The following is an 18,303-nucleotide window of genomic DNA, read 5'->3' on the forward strand; positions in this document are numbered from 1 at the left end:
TCTGCCTTACAAAACGGCAGAAGCCAACTGGCAGCACCCCACTGTCCCTGAGCAAGGCAATGTCTCCCCCGCTTGCAGCAGCGCCTAAGGAGATGAGATGCTTTCTTTTAGAGAGGTCAGGGCAGCAAAGCAGCTGTTCCCAAAAAAGCAGCAACTCATAGCAGTGCCAGAGCTCTTATAGGCTGTCTCATACTGTGAAAGCAGCAAAAGCAGTGCAGAGAGGAAAAATAGGAAATGATAAGGATTGCTCCACTGTGGGCACTGCTGTGTGCCACAAACTCCTGGCTAGAGGTCAATCATCCCCACAGCTCTACACAGACAGCCTGGTGTTACAATCGCCTTCCCTGACTTTGGCACAGAGTAGCTGCCCATCAGCACACCATCCACCTCCAGTGCTACACAGGTTATCTGGTTGCAGATTCTGGGCCGAACCGAGGACCCGCTACACAGTATAAAATATGCTAAGATATTTTCAATGCAGAGAGCTTTCAGTGCTGTAGGGAACAGCCTTGCTTTCCACACATTCGCACACTGAAATCTGTACAGCAAGCCTGTCAAACAAAGCAGCTGCTCTCTGGCTCTCCTACACCTCTCCTCAGATGGAAGAGCTTCAATTATCTGGCACGTCTGCAGGATTTTAGGAGTTAAAAGAGCTGCTGCCATATCACATACCTTAACCTTTTGCCTTCCTCTAGGCACACGTAAGATCTGATGCACCAGTCTGTTCATTTTCATAGGGTGTCTCAATGCAAAAGGTCGCCCTCAGAGTTTGTTTTTCACAGCAGGGGTGTAGGAGTACAAAACCAGAAAGCTACTTAATTACTGATTCCCTGCCCCTACATTTTCAGAGTAGCAAGACAAGTTACAGAATATTTTCTAGGGAAATATGATCAACTGTAGGAAAAAAGAAATTAAAAGTAACTGCAATGTCTGATTTTACTTAATTTTATACCAGAGCTCAAAGATACTTACATACTTGCGATCTTTAGACAAACATGACCACATCCCACGATTTTCAGAAGGAAGCGTGGAATATCGTTCACAAGTATCAGTCAGGAACATCTGTAGCCCAATTCAGTTGCTGCTAAGATACCACAGTGATGGCCACACTAAAAGGCCTGATTAACTCCCACTGATTTCAGAGAAGTAACTAAATTAGAGCCAAAACAGGTACATCAACACATTACCTTAACTTGCAGTCACCTCCTGCTTTTCTCTCAGTCACTCTGGCAACATATGAATTATCACCATGCTCAGATTAGCTCCTGTTTCTAAACAAATACTGGAAAGGTGAATCTTTTCCCCTAAAAAGATTCTACAACATAATTAGCAACATGTACTAAAAGCTTGTAACCCACAGTCATCTTCCAGAAAAAAATAAATTTAAGGGGCTGTCAGTTCAAACCATCAAATTTAAGCTCCTTGACAATGTATTGAACCTTTAGACTTCTGTTGAGAGCAAAAGACAGAGCACACATACAGGTCTGTAATTATGTCAGACAGTAAGACAGCATAAACTCTTGTTTTATATGTACCAGAAACACATCAGCAAAAGAAGCATAACGGTGTAAGATAAGATTTTCAGAAAAAATATCTTAGTTATCTTGAGTCTGACTTTTGTAATCACCTCTGATATTTCCAGTAACCTCAACAGATCATAAGATTAGAGAACTTGTAGAAATGGCACTTCAGGCGTTGAAGCATTCACCTGACATGCTTTAACACAAAGAACAAACGAGAAGAGGAAAAAAAAATAAAAAAATAAAAAAAATCAATCTAGTTTGGAACTTGAGAAATTATCCTGCTCCAGAGCTAGCAGGATGAAAAAGGAGCCAGAAGGCCTAACTCAAGTGCCAAAAAGTACATCAGTAGTATCACACATCATCTGCGAGATGCAGCTTACATCAGGAAGCTAGTCAGAAAAAGTGCGTACGACACGGAGAGCCAAGGCTGGAAATGAATGTCGGTTAGCTCCACACCACACACGAAGCCTGCTCTCTACCCCACGTTAGTCTGCCTGCTGCAGACTGCTGACATATTGGCTTACATGCTCTCATGGAACAAACTGAGTCATGCTGCTAAGACTTGAAAACAAAGGTTTTTTCAAAAGCTCTGCATTCTGCAGGCAGTACATCCCGTTTCATGAAGCTGAGGCTCACGATACGTACGCTCTCGCCCATTTTGCCCCCCACATCACCTCTGTGCGCCACCACATCTCTGCATGCGAATCGCAGTTGTGAAACAGACAGCTACATGCACTCAACTTTAAGAAAAGAGTTAAGCCTTTTCTTAAAGGCCTCTTTATTTTTAAATTCCTTCAAAGCACAAATTAATTTAAACAAATCAGATGCAAAACACCTGCATTTTAAATTAGCATATATTTTACTGTATCAATCACAGCAACCTCATACAGTAAGATACACAAAAATAGAGCATGGTATCACTTCAATTCAACACAGTTTGTACTACAGTATTCCATGACATATATACACAGGACTTCTCGTTTTCAAAGCAAGTACAGTCCCTGCTGTGTTCACCGTAAAAATTACGTGGCATCACAGTTTTATTCACTGTAGTGTGAGTAGCCATATGGAAATTGAACTAGTGAACTAGGAGATACACAGTATAGCAGCCAAACAGGCATGACACTTCAGGAGTGAACAAAAACAAAATAACCACGGAAATTAAAACCACCCTCAGACTGTATTTTAATAGTAAAATTGTTTTTAAATTTTTCACTATATACATAATGTATCTACATTTGTGTCATATTTATATATATATATTTTTATAAAAAACCATACAAGATTTTGAAAACCTTAAAATCATTCACCTAAACAATATTCACCCCAACCTTCAGGGTCAGCAAGGCAATACCTGCCTGTAACATTACGCTCAGCTGCAGTCGCTTGATTCGGAAATTTCCCTGATTGCTAAACACATACCTTTCACTTTGTTTCTTAGTGCAAACTGTACAGTAACTTATTGTTCTCAGCCCTCTGTAAGACTCAGGTTTCGTCTTATTTCCGTAACACTTCTAACACCCATTTATGGCTAAAATTTTTTAGCTATTTTACAACGTTATCCTATATAGTTTCCCCCTCTACCTACCTCAAGCCCTCCCCCCACCCCAAAAATGTAAAACAAACGATCATTCATGCATGTTTCTGTCACACAGGGATCAATGGACATTTACGTTCAGAAGCCTAGATTCTAACAGTGTTTAAAAAACCCCTAAGTGAATAATTTCAGTGCAAAGTGGACTACATAGTTTACGTCTCAGCTAGAGTTCTTTACAGATATTTTAAACACATTTAATTCTGCACATCAGATTAGGTCGCCTGATACTTTGTTCTAACTAGCTAGTTGGAATAAGGAAGTTAGAAGGATTCTTGTGGGTTTCCTTTTAATAAAAAACCTAAAACCTATTCATAATCAGGTGTTGTTTGGGGGTCAAACTGTACAGAGCCTAGCACAGCAGAGTCCTGGTTCTCGGCTAGGGTTCCTATGTGCTACAGTAATACCGATAAATATTATTATCTGGTTCACATCCATAACTCATGGGTTTACTTTAACAGGAGTCACAAATGAGCTCTGATTTTTAACCAGGCCAGTGCTTTGCTTGTTGGACTACACTACAGACTTCACAGTGAATTTGGAAGCAAGCATAACATTTATACTTACAATTTCCATAACCACAAAGGAAAAGCGTGCACTGAGAACCAAAATCCTGCAATTCTTAGACAAGACTCCACTTAAACTAGTGGTAGCCTTATCAGAGGGGGAAAAAAAAAAAAAAAGTCAGATTAAAAACCAAAAATTGATCAGAGCCAAGAACATCAGTCTGCCACAGTGACTATAACAAGCTATGAAATACAGTACAAGGAAAAACAAAAAGTCACCTGAACAAATAACCCAGAGAGACTTCATAGTTATAATGATTTTACCACTTTTAAGAACTCAACATATTAAATATTTATTAAAAATAAACTGTTTCCAAATTACCTATTTACAGTACAAAGAACAGTACTTAATACATGTGCAACAGAAAGTGAAGAAAATTAGTACTCATCAGGAAGGACAACACTCTAGGTATAAATTAAGTGACATGAATACAGGTTCACCTTTTCTAAATACCACATAGTAAAAACCAGTAGGATGATATTGGCAACACCAGAAAATAAAGCACATATTGTCCAGATTCATATTATGTAAGCTTGAGATAAACAACCGGGAGATAAGGGGAGAAGGAAGAAACAAAGACAAAAGGAAGAGATGCTGTGGGTCTGCATTTTGGAGACCAAGAAATGCAGACACACTTCAAAAAATAGTCCTTGTTGGCAAAACAAGCCATTCGCCTATTTCTTGCACATTTTAAAGTCATACTTTATCAAAAACCGGCAGTAGCTTCATCACTCATACAAAATGAGAATCTTAATTTTTAGATTTTATTTTCAAGCCTTGCATGGTTTTATTTGGGCAAGGAGATGATGGCAATGTAATAGAAAGGTGCGATGTCGCTTTTCTAAAATGCAACAGCTGCCAAGTTTTAAAGAAAAATGTGCTCTTCTCCCTCGTTTAAATTGAAAAGTAATGATCATTTAGGAGTTACCTAAATTATAGCAGCATGAAATCTAATGTATCTGCAGCATCTGTGAAGCCACAAAAATCAAGAACTGGCACCTGATCACTGAACCATGGTTCCAAATATTTGGACACGTCATTTTGGTAAGAGGTCAGTGTATTTTCTTATCAGTGGAGTCAGTATGTTAGTTAGGATAGCCCTTTCCCCTCCCCCTTTCCTTCCCCTCCAAAACAGACTAACCAAGTCTATCTATAAACTACATGGGACAGCTGGGATGATTTATAGTTTAGCTGATTGTTAGGCATAAATCTGTGAAGCTCGCTTTTTCTACAGCAGGGATCGTAATAGTAAGCATTGAGGCAAGTGTCACATGAGACTTTCGAGCAAAACGTGCAAGTGTTTGCAGCTCCAGATCGGTTACAAAAGCCACAGCGCGAGGTGCCTGAAGGCTTGGATTTTGAACTGAATTGCGCAGCTCTCTCTTGACTCTGAGTCTGTGACGTGTACTGAGATTTCTCCCTTAAAGCAGAGGCAGGAGACAAGCCATCATTTGGAAGTGGTTTGATTGAATAGGTGCTCTGTTTCACTGCTGGATATTCCTGCCTGGAGTTGAACAGATTGTCACACTTTTGGCAAACAGAAGTGCCACAAGGTACGCCACAGTTTTGGCACTTGAGGGAAGCTGTCTCTTTGGCTAGGTGGGCGCGTTTGTGGTAAACAGGGTTGGCATCATTTTTTAACACCCATACATCAGGCTTAATAGCTTCTTGTCTTTTAAAATTTAACATACTTCTAGAATCGGGATCAGTATATAAATCTAAGTCCTCTTGGGCAGAAAAATAGGAGCTGTAAGGGACATTTGTTCTTAGCATGCCATTGTGATGAGATGTCGTTGGCAAGAATTCATCTGAACATGCGTGTGGGGAGCTTGACATTGTCAGAAGAGAGGGTGACGGACGGATAATTTCATCTTTAATGTCATCTTCTGCATCGACTAAAATTGGTTCTTTCCTGAGACTCAGTGAGCTCATCAAAGGTGGTTTCTTGCTTTCCCAGTAATTGTCATATGTGTCCACTGACTTAGAAGGCTTGCTCACCTTTGGCTTGAAATAATCTTTAGAGGCCCGTTCACTTGCTGATTTCTGCAGTACCATTCGTGCCATGGAAGTATTTAAGTTTTCTTTGCATTCTGCACGCCGTTTCATGGCTTCTGAGCAGCCTCTAACATCTTCACTGCTATTTTTTCGTTCATTTATGACATCAGTCTCTGAATAACCTTTATCCTTCACTTGCAAGTGAATTTCAAGAAGCTGCTCACATTCCACTTTGGCCAAAAAGAGTTCAAATGAAACCATTTTCACTTGAATGGCATCAACCTGCTCTTTGAGTTTATACATTGTTCCCAGTTCTTGGACATAGCCCATGTAGTTCAAAATCTGCCTTACATCATCTTCAGTTAGAGCAGACTTTACATAATAAACAAAGGGTCCAGTGTAGGTCTAAGGGGGGTGGGGGGGAAATAAAAGGAAAACTAGGTTACAAATTCAGTGGTGGACTAGATGTTCAGCTAATTCAGTGACAGATACTACACAACAGAATAAAATAAAAGTGACAGTGAACACATGCAACTTCCATGGCAAGATGAACTCCATTTCTGCATCCCTCCTGTTCAGCAGATGGAAATTCCACATGAAGCAAATTCCAAGTAGCAGAGTTTTCATTCAAATCGAAATCCTGATTAGCGTAACGTCCTCCCTGTTGACTTAAATCATTACGCTATACATTGACATTAACTATTACGCGTACCAGACATGTTTGCATTTACAAGCAAGTCTACCCTGAAAGGTAAAAACAGAGATTTCATATATTGCCCCAGGGACTGGCTAGACATAACAGGAACTCAGAATTACTGCGGGAGCAGCAAAGTCCTCTTCAATTCAGCTTTAAATATACCTGAGGTGTGCACTTTTTTGTGTATTATTACTACGCAATTTCAAATGTCTTTTTAATTTAATTTCATATTAGGTCAAGAACTTCCACTAAAAAAGTTCCAAAAACAAAGATATAAGTTTGTGCGAGTAGAAATACCCTCAGCATCTGGCATACCTGAGGTATGTTCTTAACCCAATTCAAACTGTTTTAGGTTGCAGGCAAGAGTAGTCTGCTCATCACATCTTTGTGTAGAACAGGTACCGGATCCACAGTGCACAACCAAAGCCAATATTGGCAGTGCATCAAGAGACATCCTCGATGGATCAGCCAACATTTCAAAGGCCAGAACTTAATGATGATGAAGATGTATGGAGAGATTGTGAAGAAAGATAGTTTCCCCTTGGGGAAACAGAGGATTCTCAAGTGTTCTAATAACGTTCAAATTCTCTGCTAAATAGTGAAATAGTGTCTTTTTAAGAAACACAAACAAAAATACCCAGCATTAGTGCACACAACCCACAAATTACTTTAGATACCTGTATCAGCAGTGTTTTTATCCAGCTTTCAAGTCTCAAAACTGTTCTTGTAAGTCACCTGCAGTACTCATTACTGAAATGCTGCAGCAGTTTTAAATACACATACAAGAACAGGTAAAAGATACAATAGAAAAATCAACAGCATACAACTCGCTACCTGACTTCCAGCACCCAAGCCGAGCAACATACAAGTTCCTACTTTTCCCTCTGAGCTTCTGGCATAGGTAAATAATTTGAAAGTACATTAAAATCAAAACTTCATGAATTGTGAATTGACAAGCAAACAAAAGATATTCTGGAAACAATTCTCCCAGAGGAGTTCCTTTACCGTTATCACATAACTTGTTGGAACCTCAGCAAAGCCTCCATTTGAAAGCATGCATTGGTTGTTAGTACTTGCGCTCCATCAATAGCTGTTGCAAGACAAAAATCAAACTTTGAGTGAGCTTACACATAACTTGACTGCTCACCCTCGTGAAAGCATCTCCAAGTAGAAATTAAGACACTGTAGCAGGGTAGGCTGAACAGAAACCTTAAATAAGCTCTTCCTCTATTTGATGGTTACATTATAAACGCAGATAGTACATGTACTTCTGCTCTCGGGATACTCTCACCAGCACAAACTTCACTTATTTTACGTAGAAAGTTTCCTGTGGCTTCTGTTTACCAACTGTATATAGACAAATATATACATCATGCTAACACATGGGAAAAAAAAAAAAAAGAAGTCTTTAAAGGAAGTGCATGAAATGTGTTAAAAGAAAGAAAAACAAATCATGTTCTCACTATGGCCACACACAAATGTCTTACCTTAATATTTCTGAACTCCTTTTTCCAGGGGTAAAGAAAGAGATTAATTCCAATTGTCTCGAGCATGCTGAATGCATTACGGAGAGAATGTAAACTTGAGGATTTCACAGATCTCAGTGAATTTTCAGCCATCTCGTAAAATTTTATCAACCGGAATCTATAAAAGGGATCAATTTTGGGAAGGCAAAGTAACGCTGCCGCTGCCACTCGCAAATACTCATCATTAATAGGACGCTGCTTGTTGTCAGAGGCGTTCAGTTTGCATTCATGGAACTGTACATACTTCCTAAATAAATCGTCTTTATATTTTGTATCCATTGAAATCAGTTTAATCTCACGCTTGGGCAGCTACCTCGTCTCTTTCATGGTTATTCAGCAGTAGGTTGATTAAGTGGCATTAAGAATCTTCAGTAATGGCAACTCTTCTGGAACAAAAATTGAAAACAAAGACAAATCATCACAGTTGCATACATCCCAGATGTTCACACCATCTATCTGCTTCACAGGATTCTATAAAATGGTTCAGAGAGCAGCAGCTCCCAGAACAGACTCCTTAAGTTTCTGAAAAAGTGCAAGAGTCTACAGAAATGCTGTTCTCCTGCTTTTCACTGTCATTCTCCACTCCTCTTCCAGTTATCCACCTAAAACAGCACAACAAATCTACATCGAGCAAGGCACAGAGAGTCTGATACACTAAAACTGGCGTAGGCTCGAGCCCAGACTGAGGGTTCCTTGGCTTAGGGAACCAAGGCAAAAATAACTCACAGCAAAAAACTGGAAGAAGGATGACTTTCTAGGGTCTCCTCTGTACAGTTCATTTTGCCCTTTCAATTCAAACAACTTACACAAACACTATTTTAATCAGAGTCTTGGGGTTGTTGGTTTTTTTTTCTGCCCTGCACAGTGATGTCAACATTTTAAAAATCCCACAAAGAAGTTTCATTTTGCTCAACTTGGGAAAGCATCTACTTTTTTTTTTTCCTCCTTTCTTCTCTCTACTGGCACAGGACTGCCTCTAGGCTGAGCAGACTTAATTACCTTTGTCTTTCTATTTCTAACACTTTCTAGGCTTTTGACTGCCGCTCAGGTTCCACCTGATGGCACACCCAGGCCGTCCTGGGAGAGCTCTGCAGCCATCCCCCAGAGAACAGACTCCCTGAATGCCGCAAACTACAGCCAAAGTTTCAGCTGAATGTTGGCAGCTGCAAAAGGAGATGATAATCTTTTCAGCAAAAAGCCACACCTGCCATTTTTAGCTGCTTTATTAGAACAGAGCAACACCATTGTTTTTACATCATGTGCACTTCCATTTGCAGGGACGTATACACCCATCCATATTTTCACCTGACTGAGCTCACACACCACACAGAAAAAGCCGGAGACAAAAGCAGCTTCCTAATGCTACTTTACCAAAACCAAGGTAATTAGCAGGCCAATGGCCTCAATCTCAACTGCTTGAGGAATTTGTGATTAAAAAGCAGACCACAGGCTTTGTTTTTCAAACGAAAGCACAACCCAGCCCTTACGGAGTTCCCAACTGTGAACCGAACAGAGGTGGGGTGGGGGAAATCAGTGCACGGTTTTGGTTACACTCAGTCTGAAATAACATTTTAGAAAAGGCTTTCAGCCCAATATTAATTGCAGCTGCTAGAATACTGATCAATGCCCCCACACACTCCTGTTAAAATGAAAAACACTGTTAAGAGCAAAATTAACCGAATGAAAGCAGCCATAACACAAAATACATAGGAGGGCAAAAAAAAAAAAAATCCAAAACCCACAAGCCAACAACCAACAGGTCAAGAAAACAAACAAAAAATCAACAGCCTAGCAGTTAATATTACTTGATGAAAGGCTGCACTTAACAACAACATCATGTGGGAAAAGTTAGCTAGCAGCTCCATTTCTGCTCAAAGGCACACTGCTCTCGGTCTTTCCACAATCAGAAGTTGCACTGATGTCAAGAGACAAGCTGTGAATCACAGGAAATCTGGAGTTCTAAATTAACATCTGAGCATAAGGGACAGGAGCAAACCCTTCTCTCTCCCCAGATCTTTCCTCCTTAAGTTGTGCAAGATGAAGTCTGTGGACAAAAACAACTGAATTTCTGTTCCTTAGCAAGGAGAGCTCCGCAACAGAATTTCTGAGAAAGATCTTTGTCTGGCACATCAGTAATATACCCCCAGGACAAGGAATGATCTTGTGCTGACAAGGAGCTGGATTAAGTATTACGGTTCTTCCACCTCCCCTGCTAGTAACTATTAAACAAAAGCGCTTGTTAACATGTACGTGACATCAGGATTAGGAAAGTCACCAAATGAAAGTCCTTCACAAAGGCTCTACAGACGGTGACACTCAAAGCCACGGCCAGCTCTGACGTGTGGTTTGTACGCAAGCCAGAGTTCTCAAAGCCAAAAGGCAAAACACGACGAACCAAACACACCAGCCAGCCTTCGCAGAGCTGCTCCTCCACACACAGAGCTCCCAGAAGCAAAACATCCCCAGCCCAGGCAGCCCACCCAGCGCAGGCAGGCTCCGAGCAGCCAACAACCATGGTTACAAGGCTCGATAAAAAGCTCGGTATGCGAGCAGGCACAGATAAATATAGGCCTAAGAAACACACTGGCTGACAGAACAGCTACGGAACAGACAAGGTAACAAGGCCGTTTTGCCGCAAATTATGGACTGAAAACCTCTGGATTTCATAGACGTATGTGAATAATAAGTTCTGATCTGAGTCTAGTTTCTGCTGGCGAGGCAAGGAAACGTTTCTATCCATGTCGTGGTTAAAGCTCAGCTGAGGGGACCAACCGCTCTGGCTGCGGCCGACGCCGGCCGGCCTGGCCTCACAAACCCGTACGGGAACGGGGGAGAAACGCAGGAGGGTTCAACCTTCTCCCGACGCACGCTAAGGAGACCAGAAGCGCCAGGCTCTCACCGAACATTTAAAATAAATCCAACCCGACCGCAACGGCCGTTTTGCACCGCCCCGCGGAGGCGTCCGGGAGCGCGCAGCTCGGGAGAAGGCGGGAACAGGGCACGGTTAGCGCCGGGGCAGCGGCCCCGCAGCTCTCACGCAGACACTTGTTGCCCAGACGCCCGGCCCGGCCCGGGGAGCGGACACGGCCCGGGGCCGCCGCCTTCACCTCCCCAGCGTGAGCGGCACCCGCTGACCGCCGAGCCCCAGGCGGCCCCACCGGGGCTTCCCCCCCCGCCGCCCACCGGTACCGGGGCGCGGCCACCGCCCCCCAGCAGCCAACGCTGCGCAGAGGGCCCGCAGCCCGGGCGGGCAGAGCCGCCCCGTCCCCTCACCCCCCCCCCACTCCGCGGGCCCGGCCCGTCCCTCACCGCTCCGCGCCGGGCCGCGCCTGCCGCCCGGGACCCGCCGCCGCTCAGCCGGAAGCGCACGGTGACCCGGATGCGGACCGCGGACCCCTCGGCCCCTCAGGCGCTCCCACGACGTCCCAGTGGAGGTCAAACCCCCGTCCCCCCGGGAGCGCTCGCGGCTGGCCACCGGCGGGGCACGCCCGCCCTCACGGCTCGGCCTCCCGGCACCGGCCCGGGGCTGCCGGCGGCCAGCGGGAGGGGGCGGCTGACAGCGGCGCCCCGGAAGTGGATGGCAGGGAGGGGCGGGGCACCGCCTCCTGCCATTAGGAGCGCTTCCGCCGCGTGACGTCAGCGGGGCGGGGGCGAGGGGCGGGGCTGAGGGAGCGCGGGCCCTGCCCGGCCGAGGGGCCGCCGTCCGGGCTGGGGAACCCCCGGGACGTGAAATGGGGGTGGCTCCCGCGCGGTGCGGGCTCGGACCCGGAGCCGGGAAGCGCCACAGCCCGCTGGAGTCCGTGGGACGCACCGTCCCGGGGGCGGGGTAGCGAGGGGCCACGCCCCCTTGCCTTACCACGCCCACACGGCGTGACCGCGCCCCTGGAGGGGCGGTGTCTCGGCTGCAGGGGCGGAGCTGCGCCTGCGCGCGGGCCGCTCCCCGGTTGGCTGGCGGGGCGGGGCGCGGCGAAGGGAAGATGGCGGTGGCCGGCGGCGGCGAGGGTTCGTCCCGCTCCCCGGAGCGGCGGCCCGACCCGCTGTCGCGCTTCACCTGCCCGGTCTGCCTGGAGGTGTACGAGAGCCCGGTGCGCGTGCCCTGCGGACACGTGTGAGTGGCTGCCGGCGGCGCCGTGGGGGGGCCTGGGGCGGCGGCGGTAGTGGCGGTTTGGGGCCCTCTCAGCCCTCGGCGGGAGCGGAGCGGAGCGGGGCCCGCAGGCGCTTTCGTCGGCCGGGAGCTGTGAGGCCTTGGACGGGAGCCGCGGACCGGTTGCCCTTCGCCCTCTCCTTTGGCTGCTTCGGGAGCGGGGCGGTCCCGGGTGGGGAGAGGTGGCCAAGGCCGCCGGCTGCGCGGCGGGGGCTGGGTCCCGTTGCGGGGCGATGGGGTCTGGCAGCGCCGCCTGAAGACGCGGGGGTTCCGCAGGCAGCTCCGCTCCTTCGTAGCGTCTGTGGGCGGCCTGGGGCTTTCGTGAAAGGAAAAAAAAAAATTGCAGCAGGAAAAGAAGATAATATTCTTTCACTTTCGATTCCTTTCCTTCCTGGAAGATGTGGAAACCGAGCGAGCAAAGCGCTATTCGAAATCTACTAATAGCACCGAGTATAACAAACTGGGATCCTGTCCTCCCTTCATGCAGAAATGTCAAGAGGCGGCTGCTTTATTCGATATCACTTGTTAAGACTCCGTTATCAGTCAGGGCAGAAGACATAGCAAGGCTCTGGGTGTTCATGCTGCGTGTCCGGGAGGGCTATTCTCACCATCTGCTGTTGTTCTCTCACCCTAGTTTTTGCACTCCGTGCCTGCAGGAATGTCTTAAGCCGAAAAAGCCAGTTTGTGGTGTCTGCCGCAGTACCTTGTCACCTGGTAGCAGAGCTCTAGACTTGGAAAAGCAAATTGAAACGACAGAAACTACTTGCAATGGCTGCAATAAAAAAGTATGAAAGTATTTGGAAATTAAGTGCATGAGGTGTGCCTGCTTGGCTGTATTGCATAGAGGGAAATAAAGTTCTTGCTTTTCAGCTTTTTGCAGAATCGGGTCAAAATGTTTGTTCTGATAAGTGCCAAAGATATTTTATATAGGCAGCACACAGGTGTTGACATTCTTTCCACAGTTTTTTATTGTTACTGCTTCAGGAAGTGAATTTCAAATGAAAGAAACTGATTTTAAAATTGTAGTAAAATATTGCTTCTGTGAGCATGTCTCTGTGGGAGGAACATTGTAATAAAACAGTGGATGTGGTTTTTAAACAGTGGTCTCTTTGGCTCTTAAACATAAACTTATTTGTTTTGTTTGAAATAGTTATGAGGTCAAAGTTGTCTTATGTGGGTGATGTATTCCATAAACTTATTGTTTGTTAGTGTCCTGCATGTTGAATGCATCCTTCCTGCCATTTCCTTTCTCTTTGTAAGGTTGAGCTTCTTAGCATTAATTGGATGTATAAGAAAATGTCTTAGCAGGTGGCAAAACAACAACAAAAAAAGGATAATTAGACACAGTAAGGTGAGGGTAACAGTTCAGTTGACTTCACTTTTTATTTCTGGGTTGTGTATTCATTCTGTCTTTATTCCCACTGATAGAAAACTGTAGTGCCTTCAATTACAGTTTGAATTTTTGTTAATAGGGTTGAAAAATTAGCAAACAATCTGCACAAGATCTGTACCAGAAGCCAAATTATTGTCTGTACACTGTCTCTTCTCCTCAGTGACTAGGTACACTGGCCTTATATGAAGCATTGTTTTGTGAGTTTTTGCAATAGTATAGGTTAAGAAAAGTGAGCTGTCCTGGGCAGTGTTACATTTGTAAAATCTTACAGGCAGCGAAGTTACAGGTTAACTAATCTATAATCTCAAAGCTTTCCTCCTCACCAGCTGAAGTGTTTGGGGTTTTCCTTCTTTAACGCTGTCTGCAGAAAGCTGCTTTGTTTTACGTGTTCACTACTTCTGCTTAGAAGTTTAGAGGTAACTGCAAATAGTTTGAATTAACCTTGCTATGCAACTGTTGCCTGCACAGATGTATCTCTCAAAGATGCGTAGCCATGCAGCTTCTTGTTCAAAGTACCAGAATTACATAATGGAAGGTGTGAAAGCTGTAACTAAAGAACCGCTTCACAACACAAGGTAACTAGCTTTTCTCTGGAAATACTTGTCTTGTTCTGTCACAAAACCAGGGCTGTTAATGATTAATCGTTATACGATCTCGATTCCTCTGAGAAGAGTCCTTTTATCTTTAAAAAGTTTAACATTGAGGTTTCATGCAAACTGTAGAATTTTGGAGTAAAAGCAGACGTTACATCTTTGCTCAGTTTGGGTATTAATTGTTTTAATCCTTTCACATTGTTTAAAACGAAGCTTTAATCCTGTATCTAACTGTGCACAAGCAAGCTATTCTGCTTTCTACATAGTCCATGCATTAGATATCTTAAAGATCAGGGTACTCAGTAAAAGTAGCTGGGTTTTAAATAAAAAATTTATTTTTCTGTCTCTTGATTGTAGTAACTTATTACAAAGGAAAGTCTGAATTGATTGCAGTGCGTTCATCTGCATTGTAGCATACTGGGTGGTACCCCATGCGTTTGAAAAAAAAAAAAAACCAAACAAAAAAAAACCACAACGAAAAAAACAAACAAACAAACAAAAACCAAAAAAAACCCACCACAAGACGGTAAATAGCATTTATAACACTTGTAGAAGAGCTCTCATTCTGTGTAAATATGGATGATACTAAAAGTTCCTTAAGCTATTGTTGGGAACTAAAAAGTGGATTCATAAAGTTAGCTTGTTCTAGTTGCAAGGAACAAGGCTATTGCTTTAAATTGCTTATGTTCTTAAGAGCTGGTAAGACAACTTTCAGTATTGAATTCTAAAGCTTTTACTTTGAACTTTCTTACAATGATAAATGACCTTTTTTTCCCCCCAACCAGGAACTTCCCCAATCGCTTTACCTTTCCTTGTCCGTATTGCAGCGAGAAAAACTTTGATCAAGAAGGACTAGTTGAACACTGCAAAACATTGCACAGCATGGATGCAAAACAAGTGGTAATAAAAAGTCTTGGGGCAAGAATTGCAATGAAGTCTAGTCTTAAATCCCTTTGAAAGAATGAATTAGAGACTTACTCTTGAAATTAAGTACGTATTTATAATTACTCCTCTTAGTCAAATGTGGGTATGCTGTTCATGCATTTAACTTTTACATAATTTTTATGTTAGTTTTTGATACGTTCTCTGGAAGTGACTATTCCTATTGCAGCTAGGTCACATTGTCCTTTCCTATTTGAAAAATGGCAGACATTCAAAGTTAACACAGAACTGAATTTGAAACTTTCATTTTTCTGGAAAGTTTTTTGGAATTCCAAATTATTTAGGGATTTTTTAAGTTCCTTTTTTCCCTTGGAGAGAAGTGATCTTTGCAAAGGAAATTAAGGGAACTTTTCTCTAACAGAGAAATAAAGATTGAAATCTTCTAAAGCAAAGAGCTGTAGTCAGTTTTGGTTTTCAGAATGTAGAGAGAACAGTAAGCCATTCCAGTTCAGGTTATCTGAAGATTTTGTGTTAAATGTCCCAGCAAACTAAGTAACATCACTTTGCATATAGAGTAGTCATTGTCACAAACCTCAAACTTCAGTCTTCCATGCTGTCTCTGTCCTGCCCTTCCTACTTTAAATGTTCAAGCACTTAACCATTGGGATTTAATTGGCTTTCGTGGGTTTGTCTTGAAGGTGTGCCCAATTTGTGCCTCAATGCCATGGGGAGATCCGAATTACAGGAGTGCGAACTTCATGGAGCACCTTCAAAGGCGACATCGCTTTTCCTATGATACTTTTGTGGTATGTGTTTCCTCACCCTTGGAATACAGCCTGATGACTCTTAACTCGGCTTTTTTTACATAGCTGCCACTGTGAAATCTCATCCATGCGGATGGGATCGTGAGAGAAATTGGATTATTGGCAAGTCAAAGGAAGAGACAGCTTGCTTCTGTTCTTGTTTGGTGTTGTATTAACCAGCATGGTAAAAGAATTTCTGTGCCCTTTGTTCATAGGATTATGATGCTGATGAAGATGATATGATGGCACAGGTTTTGATGCGTTCTTTGCGGGATAAATGAACCAACTAGAAGATTAACTGTAAAACCAAGCTTCCGTGGGGGAGGAATGCCCAGCATCCTCGCACTTCTTCTCCCGGTACATCCCAAGATGAACTCAGGCATCCAGAAATACGGAAAACTCTTTCATCCCTATCTGAGTTTCAAATCCTGGTTTGATATTTCTGTACCAATCAGTCTTTTGTTAACATGGTCTATGCCATTCAACCTTGTCAGCCTAATTTTCTTACTTGCTTCACACAAAGCTTAACTGTAGATCAACACAGAGGAGAAAAATCTGTTTTCCTTTACCTATGCCCATTTCTTGGTTTCTTTTGCAGTTATGTACATTTGACTGTCTAACAACAGAAACACTTCAAATGGAATGGCCTGAACTAGTTAATAAATCTCCCTTCCCAATCTCATTTACATATCTTAAATGATAGTACGAGAGGTGTATTTGTAGCTCTGTTTTCCTTTAGTGAGACCTCTAGGTGCTAACTGTAATTGTCAGATCAGCTCTCATTTAAAGTGACCTATGATGCCTGTGACTTCATGTTTCCCGGTGTTTAAATTCTTATACGCAGCCTCTCAGCTATATGGAAAACATGTCTTCAGTATGAGTCTTCAAACTACAAACTTTCTTAGCAAGTCTTTGCACCTGTGTAAGCAACTAATTCAAAATATTTTAGTTCTATGCATGATTATTACTTTCTTCCATACTTTTACCATAATTTCTAGCCTGGAAAATAAACTTCAATGTTTGTCTTAGTTAAAAAATAATGCATTTTAACTATTTTAGCAAATATGAATCATATTTGCTGGCTTTATTATTAAATTGGTGTTTTTGAAACTGGTTTTCTAGTGATTTTAAGCCTTATGCTGGTAGAGGAATTCAGAAGGTTTTTTTCAATACCTCTGCTTTCTATTTAAACTAAAATTTTCATATATATTCCTAGTTTTTCCATCTCTCAAGGCAAGTTGGTAGCAAAATTTACCAATAATTAATAGCAGTTGCATAGCACTGCCTTTCTGCGTTTATGGATTTTAACAGGTATTTTGAATTCCTGGTCTGCATTTAAATGTTGCTAAAGTAGCTGAAGCTGTACGTAGATGGTTTTCCATATAATGTGTAGTATGCAAGTATAGCTTCCAAAGAAAAAAATAAAATATAACCCAGAAAGCAGGATGACAATTCCAGTACATGGTAAGTGAATAGTCTATATTCAAGTCTGCACTTTTACGATAGAGATTCCTTTTTAATTTAGTGTTTTCATTAACTGCACAGTCCAGATGCTGAGATCTAATGATCTAAGACACCTGACCAGAACTTTAATCACAGTAGTGTTGAGATGTCTAGTCTAATTTAAGCATGTTTAATTGGAGCAGTGGACCTGTACCACCACAGAATTGAGTACGAATTAATTTATTTGACCAGTAAACTTGATATCATTGCACTCTGCAGCATAGCCTTACCCTTAAACTAATGAAATGCACCCTAGCTAAAACCTCTTGATTAAACTTTGTGTCCAGCCAGACCTCTAACATACCTAAGTTGAACTTGGTTTTGGTATGTTTTCCCTGAGTTGGTATGGGCTGTTATGGATTCATCCTTATCTGCTTGGTGACTGGAAGCTCAGTCTTGGGGTGGGGGGGATCTTATGGTACTGTGGAAAACGTGCAGTGTTTGGGGTTGGTTATTTTTCATGCTTGATCTGCAAAGAGATTACAATGTATTAGTGGTTGGATGGGGATCTCTGGGTTCTGGCTAGAACACAATTTGGTGATACCCATTGACCGGAATCTAGATTTCTGCTACTATTCTAAGTGCACTTCCATGCAATTCTGATAAAATGTTTAAGGAGCAGTTAGAAGCTTCTGAGCAATTACTTTGTCATGTTTTTGACTTTTGAAGACAAGTTACAAATAAAAGTCATTTAATTTATAAAATCCTATCTTTGTTTCAACTTCTGTCATTTCTTCCTCATGTTTCATACCTTTCATTTCAGCGCCTCCCTAGAAACACTTTTTGCCAACTGTGTAATGCTGCAGGGACCACAACAGACATTGTGAAATGCAGACTTCAACCTTTGGCTTCCATTAAATATTTTGTACTGATGAGTTGCAACTTTGTTTATAATCTTTCAAACAGTGGACAACTGTTATGAAAAATAGTTCAGGTTGAGTGCAAAGCCAGTTCTGCTAGAGCTGGCCAGAATACTGCAGGTGCAGTCTGGTAGGTGAACACTGCTATAAGCCTTGACTGGCCGTCGAGTTTGTGGTGTTTACATCCTTGTGCTGTCCTCAGGTTAGGTAGCTCCAAAGGAGG

At 42.9% G+C, this 18,303-nt stretch overlaps 3 protein-coding genes across 4 annotated transcripts in view; 1 reads left to right on the forward strand and 2 right to left on the reverse strand.

Annotated features, from left to right (window-relative positions):
- LOC104482739 (opsin-5-like) overlaps window positions 1–3,731 on the reverse strand; it is a 39,423-nt gene extending 35,692 nt beyond the window's left edge. Inside the window, exon 1 of the mRNA XM_086761063.1 lies at window positions 3,685–3,731. The gene's annotated coding sequence lies outside the window, so the exon portion shown is untranslated. The remainder of the gene's footprint in view (window positions 1–3,684) is intronic.
- Window positions 2,265–11,397, reverse strand: SPATA2 (spermatogenesis associated 2). The gene is made up of 3 exons (XM_086761062.1): window positions 11,212–11,397; window positions 7,864–8,288; window positions 2,265–6,084 (listed from the first exon to the last, which is right to left on the reverse strand). Exons 2-3 carry the CDS (start codon window positions 8,179–8,181, stop codon window positions 4,831–4,833), a joined length of 1,572 nt encoding a protein of 523 aa, XP_086617188.1. The 5' UTR covers window positions 8,182–8,288; window positions 11,212–11,397; the 3' UTR covers window positions 2,265–4,830.
- Window positions 11,398–11,847: 450 nt separating this feature from the next.
- On the forward strand, window positions 11,848–17,929 carry RNF114 (ring finger protein 114). Of its 2 annotated transcripts, XM_086760882.1 has the most exons (6): window positions 11,854–12,010; window positions 12,681–12,831; window positions 13,908–14,014; window positions 14,818–14,932; window positions 15,613–15,720; window positions 15,933–17,929. In XM_086760882.1, exons 1-6 carry the CDS (start codon window positions 11,880–11,882, stop codon window positions 15,996–15,998), a joined length of 678 nt encoding a protein of 225 aa, XP_086617008.1. In that variant the 5' UTR covers window positions 11,854–11,879; the 3' UTR covers window positions 15,999–17,929. The 2 variants fall into 2 exon arrangements, with proteins under 2 accessions (XP_086617009.1, XP_086617008.1); XM_086760883.1 differs by lacking the exon at window positions 15,933–17,929 and having other exon boundaries at window positions 11,848–12,010; window positions 14,818–15,022.
- Window positions 17,930–18,303: the final 374 nt, after the last annotated feature.

Source organism: Chlamydotis macqueenii, chromosome 16 (genome assembly GCF_036417535.1).
Source record: "Chlamydotis macqueenii isolate bChlMac1 chromosome 16, bChlMac1.mat, whole genome shotgun sequence".
Classification (NCBI taxonomy): domain Eukaryota; kingdom Metazoa; phylum Chordata; class Aves; order Otidiformes; family Otididae; genus Chlamydotis; species Chlamydotis macqueenii.

Coding starts and splice junctions, on each gene's coding strand:
- SPATA2 (XM_086761062.1), bottom strand. CDS start 8,181: ATGGATACAAAATATAAAGACGATTTATTTAGGAAGTATGTACAGTTC. Junction 6,085..7,863: donor AGGAGTTCAGAAATATTAAG/GTAAGACATTTG, acceptor CACCCCCCTTAG/ACCTACACTGGACCCTTTGT.
- RNF114 (XM_086760882.1), top strand. CDS start 11,880: ATGGCGGTGGCCGGCGGCGGCGAGGGTTCGTCCCGCTCCCCGGAGCGG. Junction 12,832..13,907: donor GCAATGGCTGCAATAAAAAA/GTATGAAAGTAT, acceptor TTGCCTGCACAG/ATGTATCTCTCAAAGATGCG. Junction 14,933..15,612: donor GCATGGATGCAAAACAAGTG/GTAATAAAAAGT, acceptor TTTGTCTTGAAG/GTGTGCCCAATTTGTGCCTC.